The following is a 19,465-nucleotide window of genomic DNA, read 5'->3' on the forward strand; positions in this document are numbered from 1 at the left end:
TGACTAGTCAGATGAGTGCAGAATAGTGAGTGAGAGTAAACCGAATGATCACGAAGTAGAAATGAAGCAATTCTGCTACCTTGGAAGCAAAATAACACTTGGCTGGCGGCGCAAGGAGGACATAGCAAACAGGGCTACACTGACCAAAACAGGTCTACTACAACTGATATTTGGTCTTAATTTGAGGAAGCAGTTTCTGAGAACGTAAGTCTGGAGTACGTTATTTTGTGGAGGAGAATCATGGACTGTGACGCAATCGAAAGATGAAAGAAGGGAAGGGTTTGAGATGCAGTGCTATAGAAGAAAGCTGAAAATTTGTTAAGCTGTTAAGAAATAAGGTTCTTCGCAGAATCGGGGAAGTAAATACGTAAAAAAAGCTAGAAAAAAAGGAGATAGGACTGTAGAACATTTGTTAAGACGTCAAGGGCTAACTTAAATAGTTCCAGAGTGAGCTGCAGAACGTGAAAACTCTCCCACTGGTTCAGTCCGTTGCTAACGGCGCGCTGGAGGTGTACGAGAAAGTTGTACTCCGAAGAAGACCTACGTTTGGCATCACAACAGAGAGTTTCGCCACAGCAGCTCATTACGTTGCTTGCATCTGCGTTCCCCAGAGATCGCCAAGCACCGTTGTGTGCTTCGTGCTGGCAGGAAACTATACGAATGTAATTGGAACCAACACGGAATTTCGTCATCCAGAAGAAGGATACAACAACCAATCGGTGCCAGTCTTGAAGTCATTCCCTGGTGTCATGAATCACCGTCTCCACCAACCGAAAAAAGAAATCGGAAAGATCGCTTTTTTGGAAGCCAAGGGACGAGAGAGAGAGACGATACGATCCTGCGGGCTGTTGAGGGAATATCTGGGAATTCCGTTGCAAGATGTGGAACTGAAAAGTGTTCTGTCAAGAGACTTATGACAAACTACATGATGAGCAATGGACAGCGCCGAACGACGAAACTATGTGGATCTGACACACACAAGAAGAAACAAGCACGCCTGGGGGCTCATAGGATACGTACGCTAAACAAGCATTTGCTGCAGCAGGCCAGTTAGTTCTTGAAACTTCGTGACAGATTAAAGCTGTGTGTCGGAACGGGACTCGAACATGCTATCTTTGCCTTTTGCGGACAAGTGCCTTACCGACTGAGCTGTAGAAGCACTCTTGGAGTGCTAGTACCGCGAGGTATGCGGGAGAACTCCTGTAAAGTCTGGAGAGTGCGAGATGAAAGAGTAGTAGCACTGTGATGGGGTGGGGGAGGGGGGTGGGGGAGGGGGTATGAGTGATGCTTGGACAGCACAGTCGGTAGAGCACTTGTCCGCGATAAGAAAAGATAGCACGTGCGAGCCCCGATTTTTATCTGCCAGGAAGTTTCAAATCGACGCACATTCAGCAGCATACCGAAATCTCGTTCCAGTTAATTCTTTCTCCTGATACCAATAAGAAGCGCTTCAGCTGTATCAGTCGAAAAACACACTGAGTGTATAAATCGTATCGGGCATTAAGTTATGTAACTGCATTAGGAATGACAGTTGTAATTAATGTCAATTTATGTGTGAACTGAGTGACTTCTTCAGAGTAAATGGTCCTTCAGTTAGAGAAAAATCCAGAAACCCAAACCCATCATTGTTTCTTTCCACTCAGAATTTGCATGTCGTTAGCACCTCAATGTACTCGTAAATCTGTTGTTTGAATGCATTGCACGGTACTTTCGAGAAAGGATCAACTTGTTAGTGCCATTCCAAGGCATCTAATGCCCAGTATATAATCAGCACATAGTTGGCCATAGGTTAAATGTACATCTTCTTCTTCTCCTTTTGCTTATGCCTTTGTCTCGCGGTTTCGCAGGGTCGGTATGGTTAGGGTCCGATTTAGCAAGGTTAATTTAAGGGGTGGCCGGATACCCTTCCTGGCGCCACCCTGTGCCCCCAGGATGGAATTAGTGTACCCCAGCTGTCTGCGTCTAGTGTAATCCATGGAATAGTGCGAACGTGTTCAGATATCTTCGAGTCGTGTAACTGAGGCGAGACGTGGGGACAAGCCCAGATTTCACCTAGGGGGATGTGGAAAACCACCTAAAAACCAAATCCAGGCTGCCCGGCACACCAGCCTTCATTGATAATCCACCGTGCGGATTCGATCCGGGGTCAGCGCGCCTACTCGAGTCGAGGAAGCAGCGCATTAGCGCACAGCTTAAATGTACATGTTGTCATTTGTATCTAGCTCTCAAATCACACTGTTTACAAAGTGGACGACCTGAAACTTCCTACGTTAGTTCTCTTAAAATGCAGATTTCCTCCCTTGCTCATATGCTAGTAACGTTGGTTTATCTGTGGTATACAAAAATACATTAGAAACGTGTTATAAAGCAAAAAGGAAAGTACGATATCCATTCGTAACGACATTGGCTTATAAAAGTCCCATTACAAATAGTGCGACGCGAATTTGCAATAGATCTCCATATAAGATAAAAATTATTTAACCATTCTCACTTCTTAGTAAAACTCTGACGTCGTTATCACTTGATCACTGTTCCTGGTCAATAGCAGACTCTGAACATCATCCGAAATACAAAACTTAAAATAAGAAACTGCAAGCTGTCTCGTAGATGAAACCAGTAGAACAAGCTCACTCCTCAGGAAGAGCACCTTATATTTACGAGGGTGCCAAGAAAGTCATTCACTGCATTCTTTTCCCAGCCGAAAACAATGTGAAACATTACGTATGTATTATTTGAAGTCTTCTGAGTGAGCGCACCAACTTTCTGTCACGTCCGAAAGATAGGGTAGCTTCAGGACACTTTAAAAATGGCATCTGTAGATGACGTACGTTACAAGCAACGTGCCGTCATTGAATTTCTCACTGCAGAGAAAGAAACTGTGGGGAATATTCACATACGCTTGTGCAAAGCCTGTGGAGCATCCGCTGTCGACAGAATTACCCCTAGTCGCTGGGTACGGAGGGTGAGGTCATCAGAGGGCGGTTCACTGGAGCTTTACGATTTGCAGCGCCCGGGGAGACCATCCACGGCTGTCACACCTGACAGTCCTGACCGAGCGCCCTCGGACTTCCACTTGTTTGGGCCGTTACAGGATGCCATTCGTGGAAGACATTTTGAGGACGATAAGGAGGTGATTCACACAATGAAGCACTGGCTTCACCACCAGAACAAGGACTGGTACCGACGGAGCATACACGTCCTTGTTTCACGCTCGAGGAAGGCCACAGAACGGGATGGAGATTATGTGAAAAAATAGGGTGTGTAGATAAAACACCATTCTTTCGTATGGGTAATTATCATTATGTTCAATAAAGAATTTTTCAAGAAAAATAATGCGGTGTATTACTTTCTGGACAATCCTAAGCATTATAGAATATACTGGGTAATCAAAAAGTCAGTATAAATTGGAAAACTGAATAAATCACTGAATAATGTAGATAGAGAGGTACAAATTGACACACATGCTTGGAATGACATGGGGTTTTATTAGAACCAAAAAAGTACAAAAGTTCAAAAAATGTCCGACAGATGGCGCTTCATCTGATCAGAATACCAATAATTAGCATAACAAAGTAAACAAAGCAAAGATGGGATGATCTTTACAGGAAATGCTAAATATGTCCACCATCATTCCTCAACAATAACTGTAGTCGAAGAATAATGTTGTGAACAGCACTGTAAAGCATGTCCGGAGCTATGGGGAGGCACTGGCGTCGGATGTTGTCTTTCAGCATCCCTAGAGATGTCGGTCGATCACGATACACTTGCGGCTTCAGGTAACCCCAAAGCCAATAATCGCACGGACTGAGGTCTGGGGACCTGGGAGGCCAAGCATGACGAAAGTGGCGGCTGAGCACCCGATCATCACCAAACGACGCGCGCAAGAGATCTTTCACGCGTCTAGCAATACTTTTTTTTGTTTTAATAAAACCCCATGTCATTCCAAGCATTTGTGTCAATTTTTGCCCCTCTATCTACATTATTCCGTGTTTTATTAAGTTTTCAAATTTATACTGACTTTTTGATCACCCGGTATTTCTATTAAACTAACAAAAAATGTTTGATCCAATAGGATGCTAACCAGCAACACATCAATCCTACGACTCTACTCAGTACACTTCACCGAACATGAACGACTTATGACCATATTTTGTATCTTAACACCTCCTGAAAGCTTCAATCGTAGATAAGTTATTAATTGGCATTTAATTATAACAAACTGTATCAAGATCAGTGCATTTTTGATGGATCTTCAACGTGCTGTTTGCTCGAAGCACCAACTTTCATAATACGCGAATTTAACCATCAATACGTCGTTTCCTGTAATTTCATTACAACAAATCACTCGAGTAACGATCGGTTTTCGAGAGATCCTCAATTTACTGGTGCTTAGAAACGGCAGACATACTTATGGGCTTCAACAGAAGGCCAATATGGCCTCTCACGAGTCTGCACTGAAGAGAGATGGCGTGCACGTGAAGTAGGTGGCCTTCTTCCATCTCGTCTACGTTCGGACGCACGCTCAGAACATCTGACATGCTAGGTATTGCTCTACACGTTCGTAAAGACTCCACAACGTGCTTCTTCCACGCTATGACGTCAGAAACTCGGCAGGCTCAACGCTCAAATGTATGGTGCGTGCTCCGACGGCTTCAATCACATCTAGCACAGGGGCCGCACCGTCAGGCATTGAAAATCTTATTTTATTCAACTTTGCAGCCGGATGCCCATTCTGACGCCGGAGTCTTCAGTAACTTAAGGAAAGGAAGTAGTACGCGCCACCTGCTTGTGAACTGTGTAAACTTTGCTGCCCTAAAAATTTATGAGTGTTGCCCATAATCTAATGCAACGCACTTTTTTTTCTTCAGTAGTTTTTTATTGAACATAATGAGAATTACACACACGAAAGAATGGAATTTTATCTACACACCCTATTTTTCCAGGTAATCACAATCCCGTTCTATGGCCTTCCTCCAGCGCGAAACAAGGGCGTCTATATCCTGTCGGTACCAATCCTTGTCCTGATGGCGGAGCCAGTGCTTCTCTGTATGAATCACCTCCTTATTGTCCTCAAAATGTTTTCCACGAATGAGATCCTTTAATGGTCCAAACAAGTGGAAGTCCGAGGGTCTAGGTCAGGTGGGTCAGGTTTGACAGCCGTGGATGGTGTCCCAGACCGCTGCAAATCGTGGAGCTCCACCGAACCGCCTTCTGATGACCTCATCCTCCATGCTCAGCGACTAACTGTACTTCTGTCGACAGGAGATGCTCCATAGACGTTGCACAAGCGTTTGTGAACGTTCCCAACAGTTTCTTTTTCTGCAGTGAGAAATTCAATGACGGGACGTTGCTTGTAACGTACATAACCTACCGAAGCCATTTTTAAACACCTGCAACTACGCTATCTGCCGGAAGTGACGGAAACTTGGAGCGCTTGCTCGGGAGACTTTAAGTAACACACAGGTAACGTTTCGAATTCGTAGCATTGTTTTCGGCTCAGAAAAAAATTGTGGTGCACTACTTTCTGAGCAACCTTCATACTTTAGCTGAGCGTACTCTAGAAAATGGTCAGTCGAGAAAATTTGACGACACCTCTATCGTAACTAGCACCAACAGTTTATGGGGCCGTGTGTTAAAGAAGTCTTTCAAATAAGAGTCACCGACAACACTTTTAACAGAGTCCGTGGCCTACGGCTCGGATGTCGTGGGATCCTGCGATCCCAAGGCTGAAGCGGGCACATGGAACGCAAAGTCAACGTATACTCGTATATGGCGTACAGTGATTACCAGTGACGTAACAACCGGCAGCTATAGCATATGAGAGCCTACCAGTATCCTATTCGTAGTCATTCCACTTCACAACGGCCAAGGAATAGTCTTTCGTGGTATTTTAACCAATTGAGGTGAATGGAGGCCAGAGAGCTTGTCTTTTTCCCCCTATGCAGCGGACATCGCACATGAGCGACAGGACACGTACCTGTGGCGACGTTCTCCGGGGGTTGGACGGGGGCGGAGGCAGGATGTCGAGTCGCAGCGGCCTGGGTGCGGCTCCACCTCCACCTCCGCCACCGCCGCCTCCTGACGCCGAGGTCGGCACCGTGGCGTGCACCGGCTCCGACTGTATCGACGCCTCGTCCTCGGCCACAGTGCCTGCCAGTGTGTCGCAGCTGATGGGATCCGACAGCGTGTCTGCAACACAAAACCACATAATCACAGTTTTCCTGGTACGCGCTCTTCAATTCAGCCGCTACTATAGGAGGCTTGACGTTTTTTAAAAAGCGTATGTATAGATTTCCAGTCATATTTTTAATGAACACACAGTACAAAAAAACATAGTTACCCCTACGATACATTGGGCTAATACCGTCTAACACCGCCTGTAGCCTCGACAATGACCTCAATTCGGCGAGGAAGAGAGCCTGACAGTCTCTTCAGGAAGGCCATATCCCCCTAAAGGAGATAGCTGGCGATTATATCTGTGAGAACGTTCATTTCTACATTTCACCGGCTGTTACCGACAGTCTCAGATATTTACACTGAAGCCCAAAGATACTGGTGTAGGCAAGCGTATTCAAATACAGAGATATGTAAACAGGAGGAATATAGCGCTGTGGTCGCCAACGCCTATGTATGATAACAAGTGTCTGGATCAGTTTTTAGACCGGTTTCTGCTGCTACAATAGCAGGTTATTAAGCCTTTAGTGACAATGAGCGTGGTGTTATAGTCGGCGCACGAGCGACGGGACACAGCATCTCCAAGGTAGCAATGAAGTGGGGATTTTCCCGTACGACCATTTCACGAATATCAGGAATCCGGTAAAACATCAAATCTCCGACATCGCTGCGGCCGGAAAAGTCTCTAAGCTGGTCGTAGGTTGTGTTCCAAAAATGAACAGTATAGAGACAGAAGTGATGACACTTCCTGCAGGACCTGACCATCATTTTGCAGGACAATGCTCAAGCACGTACAGTGCAAGCTGTTACTTATTTGTTTGACTGATGGGGCTGCTACGTGCTGTACCGCCTACTGCACTCCCCGACTTAAGCCGTCGTGGGTTCAACTCGATTTCTAAAGTGAAGGAAACACTTCACGGTATTCGCTAAGAGTATCCTATGACTTCCACATCCTTGACAACGGGTTATACACAATGCTGGTGAGTACTGTGAAGGTAAGTAAAACATTGAAACAAGTATCTATTTTGTACGAGCTATAAAAAATAGTTGCCACTATTAAAGTTCCAACCGTCCTATTTACGTAAAACTACATTTAAAATTCCACTTACACATAATATAAATTCTAAATTACTATGAGACAAACATCGCCTAACTTTATTTACGAAGCGAAAGAAACTAGGAACAACATTCTCACTGGCTGTCAACATCTGTCTCATGATAGGCCTTCTCCCCGTATCCACGTGATCACCTTGCGTCAGAGACAGACCTAAAGATTGTGTACTATAACACTGAAATCGTTTTGAAATAAAATACATTCTAAGGAAAAAAAAGTGACACGCCGCGAAGGAATTATCCAAATGGGGTCGGAAATCGGTAGCTGTGACTTTCGTATACACACAAACAAATGATTAAAAATTTCATAAAAACGGAATGGCTTATTCAAGAAAAAGAGCTTCAGAGATTGAGCAAGTCAATAACGCCTTGGTCCATCTGTGGCCATTATTCGAGCAGTTATTAGGGTTGGCACTGATTGATACTGTTGTTGGTTGTCCTCCTGAGGGTTACAGTGCCAATTTCTGCCAACTTAGCGGTTTAGATTGAAAAGATCCTGAGCTAGTTGGCAGCCTCTGCCCATGATGCTCCCAACGTTCTCAACTGGTGAGAGATCCGGCGACCTTGCTGGTCAATGCAGAGTTTTGCAAGCACGAAGGCAAGCATTAGAAACTTTTCTCCTTTCTTCAACTTAAGCCCAGGATGGCTTGCTATGAATGGCAACAAAACGTGAAGTACGACTGCACTGTAAGTGTGCCGCGGATGAAAACCAAAGAGGTTCTGCTGTGAAATGCAGTGGCGCCCCAAACCATCACTCCTGGTTTCCGGGCCGTCTGGCGGGCGACAGTCAGATCGGAATCCCACCACTGTCTGGCACGTTTTCAGACATGTCTTCGCTGATCATCGGGGCTCAGTTCGAACCAAGACTCATCACTGAAGATATTTCTACTCCGTTCAACGGCATTGCAGGCTGAAGACATGTCTCGAGACGCCGCGGACAGTGGTGGGATATCAACCTGCTGTCACCGCCATACAGCCGAGCAACCAGAAGTAATGGTCTGAGGTGCTATTTCTTTTCATAGCAGGATCCGTTTGTTTGTCACCAGCGGCACCGTTCCAGCACAGCGGTACGCCCCGTTTTGTTGTCCTTCATTGCAAGCCATCCTGGGCTTACATTTCAGCAAGATAATGTCAGTCCACGCACGGCGGGAGTTTCTACTGGTTGTCTCCGTGATTTACAAACGCTGCCTTGACCAACAAGGTCATCGGATCTGTCCCCATTTTGTTTTTTGTTTTTTTTGTTTTGTTTCATAGTGTAAGACTTATAAATACAGCTGAAGGTGACGTCCCTCTCACATAAACCTATAATAACGGCAGTCGTCTCATGGTCTGTCGGAAGATGGACGTTTGGAGGAAATAGATACTTGTCCATTAGAGCCGCTGTTCCACCCACGGAAGACAACCGACTCTGGTTTCTGGATATCTTCTCCGATGTATTGCAAGGCTGAGGTGACGATGCCCATTACACCGAGGAAGCGGCCGGGTAAGGGCATGTAGTTCACTGCAGCTGCAGGCAGGGACTTAAGCAGAAACAATTCGTATCGAAAGGTGAGACAGGCGAGGGCAGAGCAGGGCAGTGCGGAGCAGTAATTTAGGCGCATTGGGAGACCGTTATAAATACTGGGATGGCCATCGCCGTGGACGCGAAACGCAGCAAACGGCCGTAAATCACCGCTCACGGCGTGTTCGGGGACGCGGAAAATCTACACACCGGCGTATTTCACGCCGTTTTAAGACGCGTAGGCAGCCACCGGTCTGAGCAATGGAAGAATAAGTTACTCGTGGTAACCTCAGTGATAATGTTAGTGCCAAACAACAATAATTTTGCCGATATGTACGCAAGAAAATATCTCCGAAATTACCTCAATCTTAGTATTGCACTCACAGTAAGGCCTGCATCTGCGAGTAGCATTCATTAACTAAAGCAACACATTTTGTTTCTCAAAGCAGTTCGCTTTTATTCAGGATTTCAATGCACCATATTATTCCTCATTCTTCTGACTACAAAACACTATTTTTTTTAACATAATCTCTGTTCAATGCGACGTCCTTACTCCTCTTTACTAGGAGAGCCCTCATGGTACCACTTCACTAGTCGACGTCGGAGAACACGTCTTGCTACATCAGTAACCTCCCCAACGTCCACCTACTGTCTCTCGCGGAGTGCATCCTTGCCGGCCGAAGTGGCCGTGCGGTTCTGGCGCTTTAGTCTGGAACCGCGAGACCGCTACGGTCGCAGGTTCGAATCCTGCCTCGGGGATGGATGTGTGTGATGTCCTTAGGTTAGTTCGCTTTAACTAGTTCTAAGTTCTAGGGGACTAATGACCTCAGAAGCTGAGTCCCATAGTGCTCACAGCCATTTGAACCATTTTTGGAGTGCATCCTTCATTGCGCCAAACACATGGAAGTCGAAAGGTGCGAGATCGGGCTGTATGGTGGGTGAGGACAACAATCCAATGAAGCTTTGTGAGCCCCTCTCGGGGGCGCAGACCAACGGAGACGTCCAGTCTAGGAGTGAGGTGTCTGACTATGATCCGTCGATCATCTCGAATGAGAGTGTCCGAACGTTCCAGCGTTGCAGTGAAGGAATCACAATTGCGAGCGGCCGACCGGCACGCGGGAGATCGTACATGTCTGCATGACCTTTTGGCAATGATGACAGACGTCTCGCCCAACGGCTCAGTTTGCTTTCGCTTACTGCCAGGTCTCAGTAGACGTTCTTCAAGCACCTAAGAATATCTGTGATGCTCTATTTTTCTGTCAAAAGGTGATAATTACATCAGGAATCATCATTTTGAAGCAAAAGTCTTTTGTTTCCTTGTAGTTATTGTGCCAGTCTGAGACGGTTGAAGTTCAAATATCAAATGCAGCAACAGCTTTATTCATCAATTATCCTTTATCCTTTTTATGCAGTGCACCAAATTTTACTCCCATGGACACTACCACCCTCTTTCGCTTTGGTGTCAGTTTACAGAAGCAACAAGCCGGACAATGCAATACTGTACAACCCATTTTTAGCGGTTATCTGAATTTAAAATGTAGTGGCTGTCGTCGTTAACTGTAGCCACTATTCCGTTCTCTCAAATAATCTAGAGTTACTCTATTTTTAAAGAAAAAATAAAACGAAAGGACAACCATTCGTGTGAACCGAAGATCCAGATTAAAGAGGGCCGAATACACGGGATCTACTGCATCTTCCTTCTGTTCGTCATTCACATTAAGTATTAGACGTGCAAATGGTAAAGATAGGCAGCTCGTCAATTTGTGAAATCAATAGTTTAGTTTGAATGAAACATTCTCCGTTTTCAAGCCGCGTCAATTCGAATAAAATCCTCGAGCTTTCGATGACCATCTCCACCATCGTCGTCAGGAGTTCAGTGCCAAGGCTGCTACGGTTTCTCATTTATATAAGCATGATGACATCATCAGCAGCCAATCAGATAGACCCAATGTGGCGCGCGCCTAAGTCGACCGGGTAGCTAGCGGAGCTATTGCCCATGGCAGCACAGGTGACGTCAGGTGGCGCCAGGGGCAGGCGCCATGTCTGAAACTGCCGCTCCCGCGTCGCGCATCTGTCTTTGCTTTCTTTCGATGTCCAACGCCCGCCCCCATGCCCTACTGAGTGTGTACCCTTGGTCTCTGTTGAAATTGTTGTTGTTTAATACGTAAATGCATGAGCCAACACTTTTATATTTTCGAACTGTATTTTATGTCCGTTTTCTAGTCAATGCTCCGCTATGGCCGACTTGTCAACCTCCCTTTGTTTTATATGGCGCTTGTGCTCATTACAACTGTCCGCAATCGTGCGAATTGTTTGTGCGATATACATGCTGCCACATTCACAGGGTACACCATACACGCCGGGCACTCGAAGGGCATTGCCGTCTTTAACAGGGCGCAACATATCTCTTATCTTGGGGGCCGGCTGGAACACTGGTCTTAGCCCATGTTTCTGCAGCAGACGTCCTAACTTGCTGCTAGTTGCTCCACAGTATGGCAGGAATGCAGTCCGTTTGGCCTCTTCTACTGATTCACCAGGTGTCTTTCGTCGGCGGCCCTTGAAAGCGTTTGCGACGTCTCTTTTGCTGTATCCATTTTCCCCGAAAACAAGTTTTAAGTTCAGCAATTCAAACTGTAGGCGGTCGCCGTCAGAGATAATCTTGACTCTGTGAACCAACGTGTCCAGGACCGCTTTCTTGTGTACAGGGTAGTGGAAACTATTGGCATTCAAGTACCGAGAACGTTTTATTCATGTATGCCGTCGCGAAAGACTCCGAGGACTAATGGTTTAGTTTGTTATCTCTTCACATTCATTGTCTAAAGCGTGAATGACAACGTTTGTTAACCACATAATCACAGATATATTGTGCGCTACGTTTATGGCACTATAATGCTCTATAATGGCAGTACTAATTACACATTATTTTCTTTGCTTGTCTAAAATTTCTTCCTGTTTTCTAGGTATCATACGAATCTTTGTGAGACACATGAGCACCGTCTGTTGAATGCTGGTAAGCTATTACTTTTTGTTTAATCGATCGTTCTACGCAGTAAGAAGAAAGAAACTTTGAAAATTTGGTGCATTAGTTACGTATATAACTTGTTGAGTTATAAATCAATTTATCATCAGTATTATGTTAAGCTATATTTGGGAATTTTCAGGGTACGAAGAAAGCGCAAAAAAATAGATTTATTGAGATGGAAATCGACATAACTGCGAGGATCTCGTTGGTTGTAGTAGACCAATAGCGTCGGATATGGAGAAATTACTGTGAAGAATACCGAAATGCCGCGTACCCGTGTGAGACAGCAATATCAGCACCTGACAGAGTTTGACAGGAGCCTCATTGTGAGCCTCCATTTGTCCGGCTGGTGACCGTCCATATTTTGCTAAGGTTGTTTCTAGTAAGTTGCAAAAATTTCGCTGGAAATATCGTAAGCGTTCTCCATTGAGTCCCAATTTTTACCCATGCGATTTCCATATTTTTGAAGCCCTGAAGAAAAACATTCTTGGCAATCGATTTCCTTCCGACGAAGAGGTGCACTCCTGGATACAATCATGGTTCCGATGGCAACCGCAAACATTTTTCAATGAAGCACTGACCGCCTTCTCTCACAGTGGGATAAAATGTATTAACAATTATGGCGATTAATTTTCAAATAATAAACAGTTAACCTATTTTTTCCCTGTGTCTCTATTTCATTTGACTACCCCCTGTAGTTCACTTATAGGTTTTGACGAGTGAGTTTGCAGTTATCAAAAAATTTGGCATAAATGGCCGTATATTTTGACTATACCGACAGAAAGTTAAATTTCTTTTTACCATCCAAGGAATCTCAGATCCTAGTATTTGATGTAAATTTCAGCTTGATACTTCCACCTTTTCTAAGATAAAGTGGTTTTAACACAGGTACAGACAGATAGACGAATAGATGGACAACAAATGGTAAAATAACATTGTTATGTGATATAATAGCAAATTAACAGTTTTCGGTTTTTTTCCTGTACTCTTACTATGAGATAGATCTTGCTTATTGGTAAATTTCATGATCTTAGGTCAGCGGTGAGTTTGAGAGTATCAAAATATGTAGCATGAAGGACCGTATCTTTTGATATCTTTGACTCAAAAGCTTAAATTTTTTGTGTCCCCAAGGGACCGTGGACGTTAGTGTTTGACCTAAATTTCAACTTGGTACGTCTACCCGTTCCCGAAAAAAATGCGTATTAACAAACGGAAGGGCAGACTTATAACAAAGTGATCTTATATATCTTCTGTTTTTCCTTACTGAGGTACGGAAACCTACAAAATTTAGAAATTCGTGCATAAATAAGAGTAGTCCCCATACACAAATTTTATAAAAATTATACCTATTTTGGCTTATACAAATTTAAATGTTTGTGCGCAGGTAACAGAATAGACATTTGATATTTACATTTGTAAATTCTGGTTGGGCAGATGGTTATGAAACCAAAAACCAACGAATAAAAGAAAAAAAACTTGTTGTAGGAGAGTGATAAGTAATAGACTTACAGAGGGCTTTTTACGACAGCTGAGTATAATACCACAATACTGTTTCATTAAATGATATCAATAGGAAAATTGTGTGTTAATTGGGTAGGAATTTTCTTTCGGCATCAATGCCAAAGACATTACTTTAGCAGACAGAGCACAGTTTAAGTACCAGTATTATGTGTGACATAAACAAAAAAAATTATGAAGGGCATTTTAATCTGTGGCTAGCTTAGTCACCTCCACTGCAGTTTCGACCTTCTGATCGTTCTTTTCTAAGAACATACAAAAATTTTAAATTCTGCTGGCATACACAAAAATTTTATGCAGTGGTCACACATAGAGCACACAGTGTACTTCAGCAACATATGCACTACATTTTTACAGATTTACGCAAACCAGCGTCCTGTTGTTTACACATCGCATTTAGTGTTAGAATATAAAAATGTATTCAGCAGTACACTCAACGAATGCTGTGGCAGTTGTTGTTGTAAAATGAGTCTGTAGACTGCAATACGATACTCTACGGAAGTCTGTGACGATGATGAGAAAATTTTGTTCGATTCCACTGTTAGAAATTTGTGGGTACAGTCTGAGATTTTTATAAATTTCCGATCATTTTAATAAATTTTGTATGTGCCTGGACATGAAAATTTTATGTTGAAAATAAGCAAAAGGTTGAAATTTCAATCGTGCTGGCTATAATTAAACAGGTGCTTGGTGTTCTCGTATATTATTCATCCAATTACTTTGAAGAAATCAGCACAATCAATACACGATTGTTTCCGTGGATCGGTTTACCATCTTTGTGGTGGACATACAGTTAATCTAAAAGGACCACTTAAGCGGTTTGAGTATACCATAGTCTAAAATCTCTGACCAGATTTAATACATTCATCGAATTAGTAGGAAACAGTCGTGACCTGATGATATTTATGATGTAATACAACGAAATCATGCAGATTATTTTTATCTTCCTTAAAGGAGTGTTGCATTAATGTTCGAATCTTTGTTACAACTTGAAAATTTATGAGATAAATGACCTAAAGCGTCATTAATTTGTCGTTGACAGTCATACAACCATGAAACCAATTCGTTGTACGTGCATGCAACGCTCTATCAACTACAGCATTCGAGCTGGGACAAATTAAAATCCTCATCTTGCTGTTTTGTTTCCAATTGAAACGGGCCAAATACTTCGATCTAGTGAGGTGACTCGCTGGCTAATACACTTGAATCCCGTCGTGAAAGGGAAAGATTGAAACAGTCGTCAGATTACACTCTAGTTCCCTTAAATCTTGTAATGACAGCATGATACCTCTCAAATAGACACGGCCGATCTCCATGTCCGTAGTTACAGTGCACGAGTTTGTGCTTCGTCTCTAATCACCACGTCGTCGACGAGATGCTAAAGCCTAATCCTCTTTCATCTTGTCAATCGTTGGATACTATTTTCGCGCGTTAGAAGTAACATTTTGACAGAAAATTTCGCCCTTCCCAGGGGACACCCCCTTAACGTAGTACTGACGGTATAGGCTAGGAGATTTGCATGCTCCGGATCCAGAGGGATATGCTGGTGGTAGCTTAGCTACCAGAAAGGTCACCCAAGCCGGACAGGCCGAATTGTTTTCCACAGCGACCTGTTGGTCCCTTTCTCCTAACCTAAGGCTGTCCTTACATTTGTAGCCATGAGTCGCAACCCCTGCAGGCTAGACTTCTCTCAAGCGCTGTAAGCTCTGCAGGACGGCCGAAAAATCAGGCGAGGCGAGTCTGTCTGCAAATTCCAGCAGCTCGCTGCAGACGTCGCTACCACAGCGAAAGTATGGCCCTCCGTTTCACTTCACGCATCACGTGAAACAAATAATGCAGAGCTTAGTATCACCAGGATATAAGCTGCGTTCCGCGGCTTAACCGACGTGTTGGAGACCGTTTTCCTGCGAGAGTTCTAGCGGGAGCTAGTTGGACTTCCAGTCGCCGCTACCTCTCCAGTTCATCGCAGCTCACCTGTCCGAACTAGGATCCGCAGATCTTCGATGACGCGCTACCACTCCGGCAGTGCCTGCTCTGGCTAGAAGACTTTAGTGTTTACCAATTAGACTTTACTTCAGAACAGGACTGTCACACGCTAGGATTATTGTATACGATCTCTTGAAGTTACTTGTGTGTCACTAAATGTGTGTTTCGGAAATATAGTCGCAATTATTTTAGTAGTTGCTCCTGATGTCTGGTTCAGAGCAGCGTCCCTGATTAAACTGATATCAGCGGCACTCCGGTGTCTGTAGTAAACATACACGTCGGCGGCGAAGTGTAACTACAAGACTTAAGATGTCATTTTTCTGTCATCTCCAGTAACAAGCAACGGAGAGACTGTTATGGCAAGGATGCGTTCCGAAAATGAAGGTGATTTTTAACAGGAGAATTAAGATTATCAGAAATCCCCGCCTTAACTGCTCTTTATATGCAGACTGAGAATGCAGATGACCAACAAAGGACAGTATATTAGGTAAGATTGGTGGAAGTACCATTTGACGATTTCAGAAAATAAAATAAAATCAACAGCTTTTAAAGGAAAATCACCTCTGCAGACAAAAATTATGATTAATAATAGAATAATAGAGCAGGTTAAATATCTTAGCCGTTTAGGTTGCGATGTCACAAATGAGTTTGAGGAAGACAGAGAAGAAAGGGTCATACAGGTAATATAAGACGATACTTACGAAAGGCAAATGATAGCTCATAAAACAATGAAAATGATCAGTCAAACAGAAAAACAAGTTGCTCAAGTAAATAATATCCAACATGCGAAGTGGACAGAACGTTTTCGAAATATACAGGGTGTCCACAATTAAAGTTCAAGTTTAAAAACCTGTGGAAAGAGGACCACAACTCTTATTATTGATGTAGGAGGAAGCATCATGGAACAAAAAAATTAACGAAATATGACCAATAAGCGTCGGAATATGCACAACACATGCGCGGCACACAACTGGTCCTTAGTTTGCGTCCGAGATGCCCATGAAGGATCGCGCTGCTGGTGAAGCTCGTTTACAAGAACGATGTCTGTGCACCAGTAGCCCTGCACAAGTCCCGAACACTCAAGCGTATGAAATAAGGTCCGATGTCTGATAAGGGCCTGGAAAAAATGATTGCAAAATTCGGAAGGACAGGCCCTTTTCAAGTCAAATTTAGCAGAGGGAGGAAAGCAATAAATCCGACATCGGTCGAGGATGTGACCGCAGCACTGCGGGAGTGTACGAGAGATGGTGTGCAAACATGCAATGCGCGGGAAACTGTCCGAAGCACATGCCCGAGAACACGATGCATAAAATTCTACGAAACATCCTTCACTGCTCTCCATAAAAATCACTCATTGTGAAACTTCATAGTAGATAACCATCAACTGTTTATTTTTATGCTCAGTGCTACCAGTTACGATCAGTAGACCATTATCGAGCCGAAGCAGACCATAACCAGCTTGACGGTACAATATTTTCTACCTACGATGTAGGCAGAAAGACGTGGATTCTGTTACATTAAATAATTTCCAAAAGACACAGATATGTAGGAGATAATTTGTTTTAACAGAAATTACGTTTTTATACACACATCGAAGTTATTCACATCAAATGTTGTAGTGACAAGCTGGTTACGATTTGCTTCGCCACATAATGGTATACAGTTCGAAACCGGTAGCATTGAGCTTAAAAATAAGAAGCTGATGGTCATCTGCGATGAAGTTTCACAGTTATATGACAGCTGTAAGGTCCCACCGCTTCACAATTCGAAAATCACCCATGTTTAGGACTTGCTTCCTGCGGACCTGCCAGCAAGACAAACGTTCACTCTGGAATTTCTTACTCGCATGGAAGTGCACAATGAATGGCCATGGAACATTCTGTGGATAAACGAAGTCAATTTCCATCTCCAAGGACATGTCAACAAGGGCACGTCAATACGCAGAATTGCAGAATGTGGGCAATAGAAAATCCGCACCGCATCTACAGTGACCACTTCATTACGTGAAAATGATTGTGTGGTGTCGTTTTACGGCATCACTTACCTGAGGGCCGTATTTTTTTCGAGGAGATGATTCCTGATGATCCTGTTACCTGTACCGTCACAGGTAGATGATATAAGTGTCTTAGCGCATCAACATGGTTGAAACCCTACAACCGCATGAATCTGTGGGTAGGATCGTTTTTATGTAAAATGGCGCTGATCTGGACGCTGCACATCCAGTAAATCGGTTGCTACAGGGACATTTCTGAAATGTCAGAAATATCGGCAGTCATTTCTTTATAGCATGGCCGTTCAAATCAACTGAATTTAATCCGTGTGACTTCTGGCTGTGGGGTTACCTGAAAGATGTTGTATTCTGCGTCCCAATTACGAACGTAGCTGGACTGAGGTCACTCATTGCGCAACACATTCTGCACGTGACGTTCGAGACACTGCGATTTGTTGTGGAGCATTCTGTTTCTCGATTTCGGCCGCGGCAATAAACGATGGACAGCGTACTGAATATACATTTAGCGGCAGTCTCACGACAGTTATAAACCAATGTCTTTTGGCATTTTGGCCTTATGACAACGAAAAACCGATGTCAATTTGCTTTTAATGGCATTTTTGGCCCCAGGACAGTTAAAACTGATTTTTACCATCCGATGTGGTACGATCTTGCAGTGGTTGATGGGCTTATCTACCTAACAGGGCCACAACTGTTGACTGCCGAACTTCTGCAGTTATGCACACTGAAAATTACGGATGGTGCGTAGCCGTCGTATTGCGATTGATCTGTATTTTGTAGCCGACCCCATTTACGTGAAGTCTATTGGGAAAATTTTCCTTGGAATTTTCTTTTGTCCCTTGTCGTTTCCCCACGCGTCAATATATGCTGCTCAAATTTGACGTCATTCTGAGCAGTGGTTCTCTTTCCAGAGTGTTTTGAACGTGAAACTTTGATTATGGAAACGTGTATAATCTCTGGTCGCGAGCTTTACACCAGTCCTCCTCCAGCAATGGAGGACGAGACTTCAACAATTACAGCACTCCAGCTCTCAAAACCCCAGAATAATCATTAAATATACGTCTGTCGAAGATCCCGAAACCAAAGCCAACAAGAAGTATGTCAAAAAATGCCAAAAAAGCCTCAACAAAACTGTAATGAATAAATCGTTTCAGCAAAATAGTGGTACTCTGCCTTATTAATTGAATAAGTCTTTTCGCGAGATACTAACATTTCCGTCATCTCTCTTCGAATCTGACAATCCAGAAAGTGTTGTTAAGATTTATAACAGTCGTAATAGCATGATTCCTAGGACGAATGAAAGAAAAATTATCCCCTGAACACGTTGGTGGTGAAGTAAAGGTGCCGCGCAATAGTGCAGCTTCACGTCTTGTTCACGAACGAGGCCACATTTGGACAATGTAGCACCATAAAGTTCCACGTAGGGCACTACTCATTCCCGTGATGTAAGTGTCTCTAATTATCAACAATCATTTGATGTGATTTTATCCCTGATCACCTGACTGACCCGTGCGTGATAAACTGACGACTTAATGATCACATGCGTGTGATACAAGCAAATGTACCTGTAGTAGTTCGCCGCACAAAGTACTTCTTGGTCTACCGGGCCGCAGCGCACTTCTGTTTGGATGGATGCCCAACGCGGTGGATCGGTTGCCCAGATCGTGCCCATTGGCGTGTCCCGCTGTTAACCTGAGACATTGGACTTTTGACTGCGGGGACATGTGGAAGTGTGGCGCACGCTACTGAAGTTAACGGTTACTGAGCAAAGAAGCGAATCCGTGACGTGAGTTCTGTTGTTCGACGGAAACGGTCTTTTAACGTTGTAGCATATTATCAGCACCAAAATTAATAAGATTTTTTCTTGCTTTACACCTCCAAATGTCCCCCGCTTGCCTGAATTAACTGATAAAGGCTTCCGTAAAAATCTTTAACGTATCCTGTGGTATGCTGATAATTTCACGCCAAATGGCAGTCTTTAATAATTCGCCAGTTGTCTGCAAACGACTGGTGAAAACCCTTTTCTTCACATAACCCCGGAGGAAACAGCCCGGATCTGTTAAGTCTCGTGAACTGGGTGGACACCACACACTACCAAAGCGGAATATCATGTAGTTTGTAAATGTTTGTCGGAATATAG

At 43.8% G+C, this 19,465-nt stretch overlaps 1 protein-coding gene across 1 annotated transcript in view; it reads right to left on the reverse strand.

Moving 5' to 3' along the window:
• Positions 1 to 19,465, reverse strand: part of LOC126188668 (carboxyl-terminal PDZ ligand of neuronal nitric oxide synthase protein-like) — a 982,042-nt gene that overhangs the window by 68,720 nt on the left and 893,857 nt on the right. Inside the window, exon 7 of the mRNA XM_049930273.1 lies at positions 5,978 to 6,189. Within this exon, the coding sequence (XP_049786230.1) occupies positions 5,978 to 6,189 (212 nt within the window). The remainder of the gene's footprint in view (positions 1 to 5,977; positions 6,190 to 19,465) is intronic.

The sequence above is a fragment of the Schistocerca cancellata genome, chromosome 5, assembly GCF_023864275.1.
Source record: "Schistocerca cancellata isolate TAMUIC-IGC-003103 chromosome 5, iqSchCanc2.1, whole genome shotgun sequence".
NCBI classification, from domain to species: Eukaryota; Metazoa; Arthropoda; class Insecta; order Orthoptera; family Acrididae; genus Schistocerca; species Schistocerca cancellata.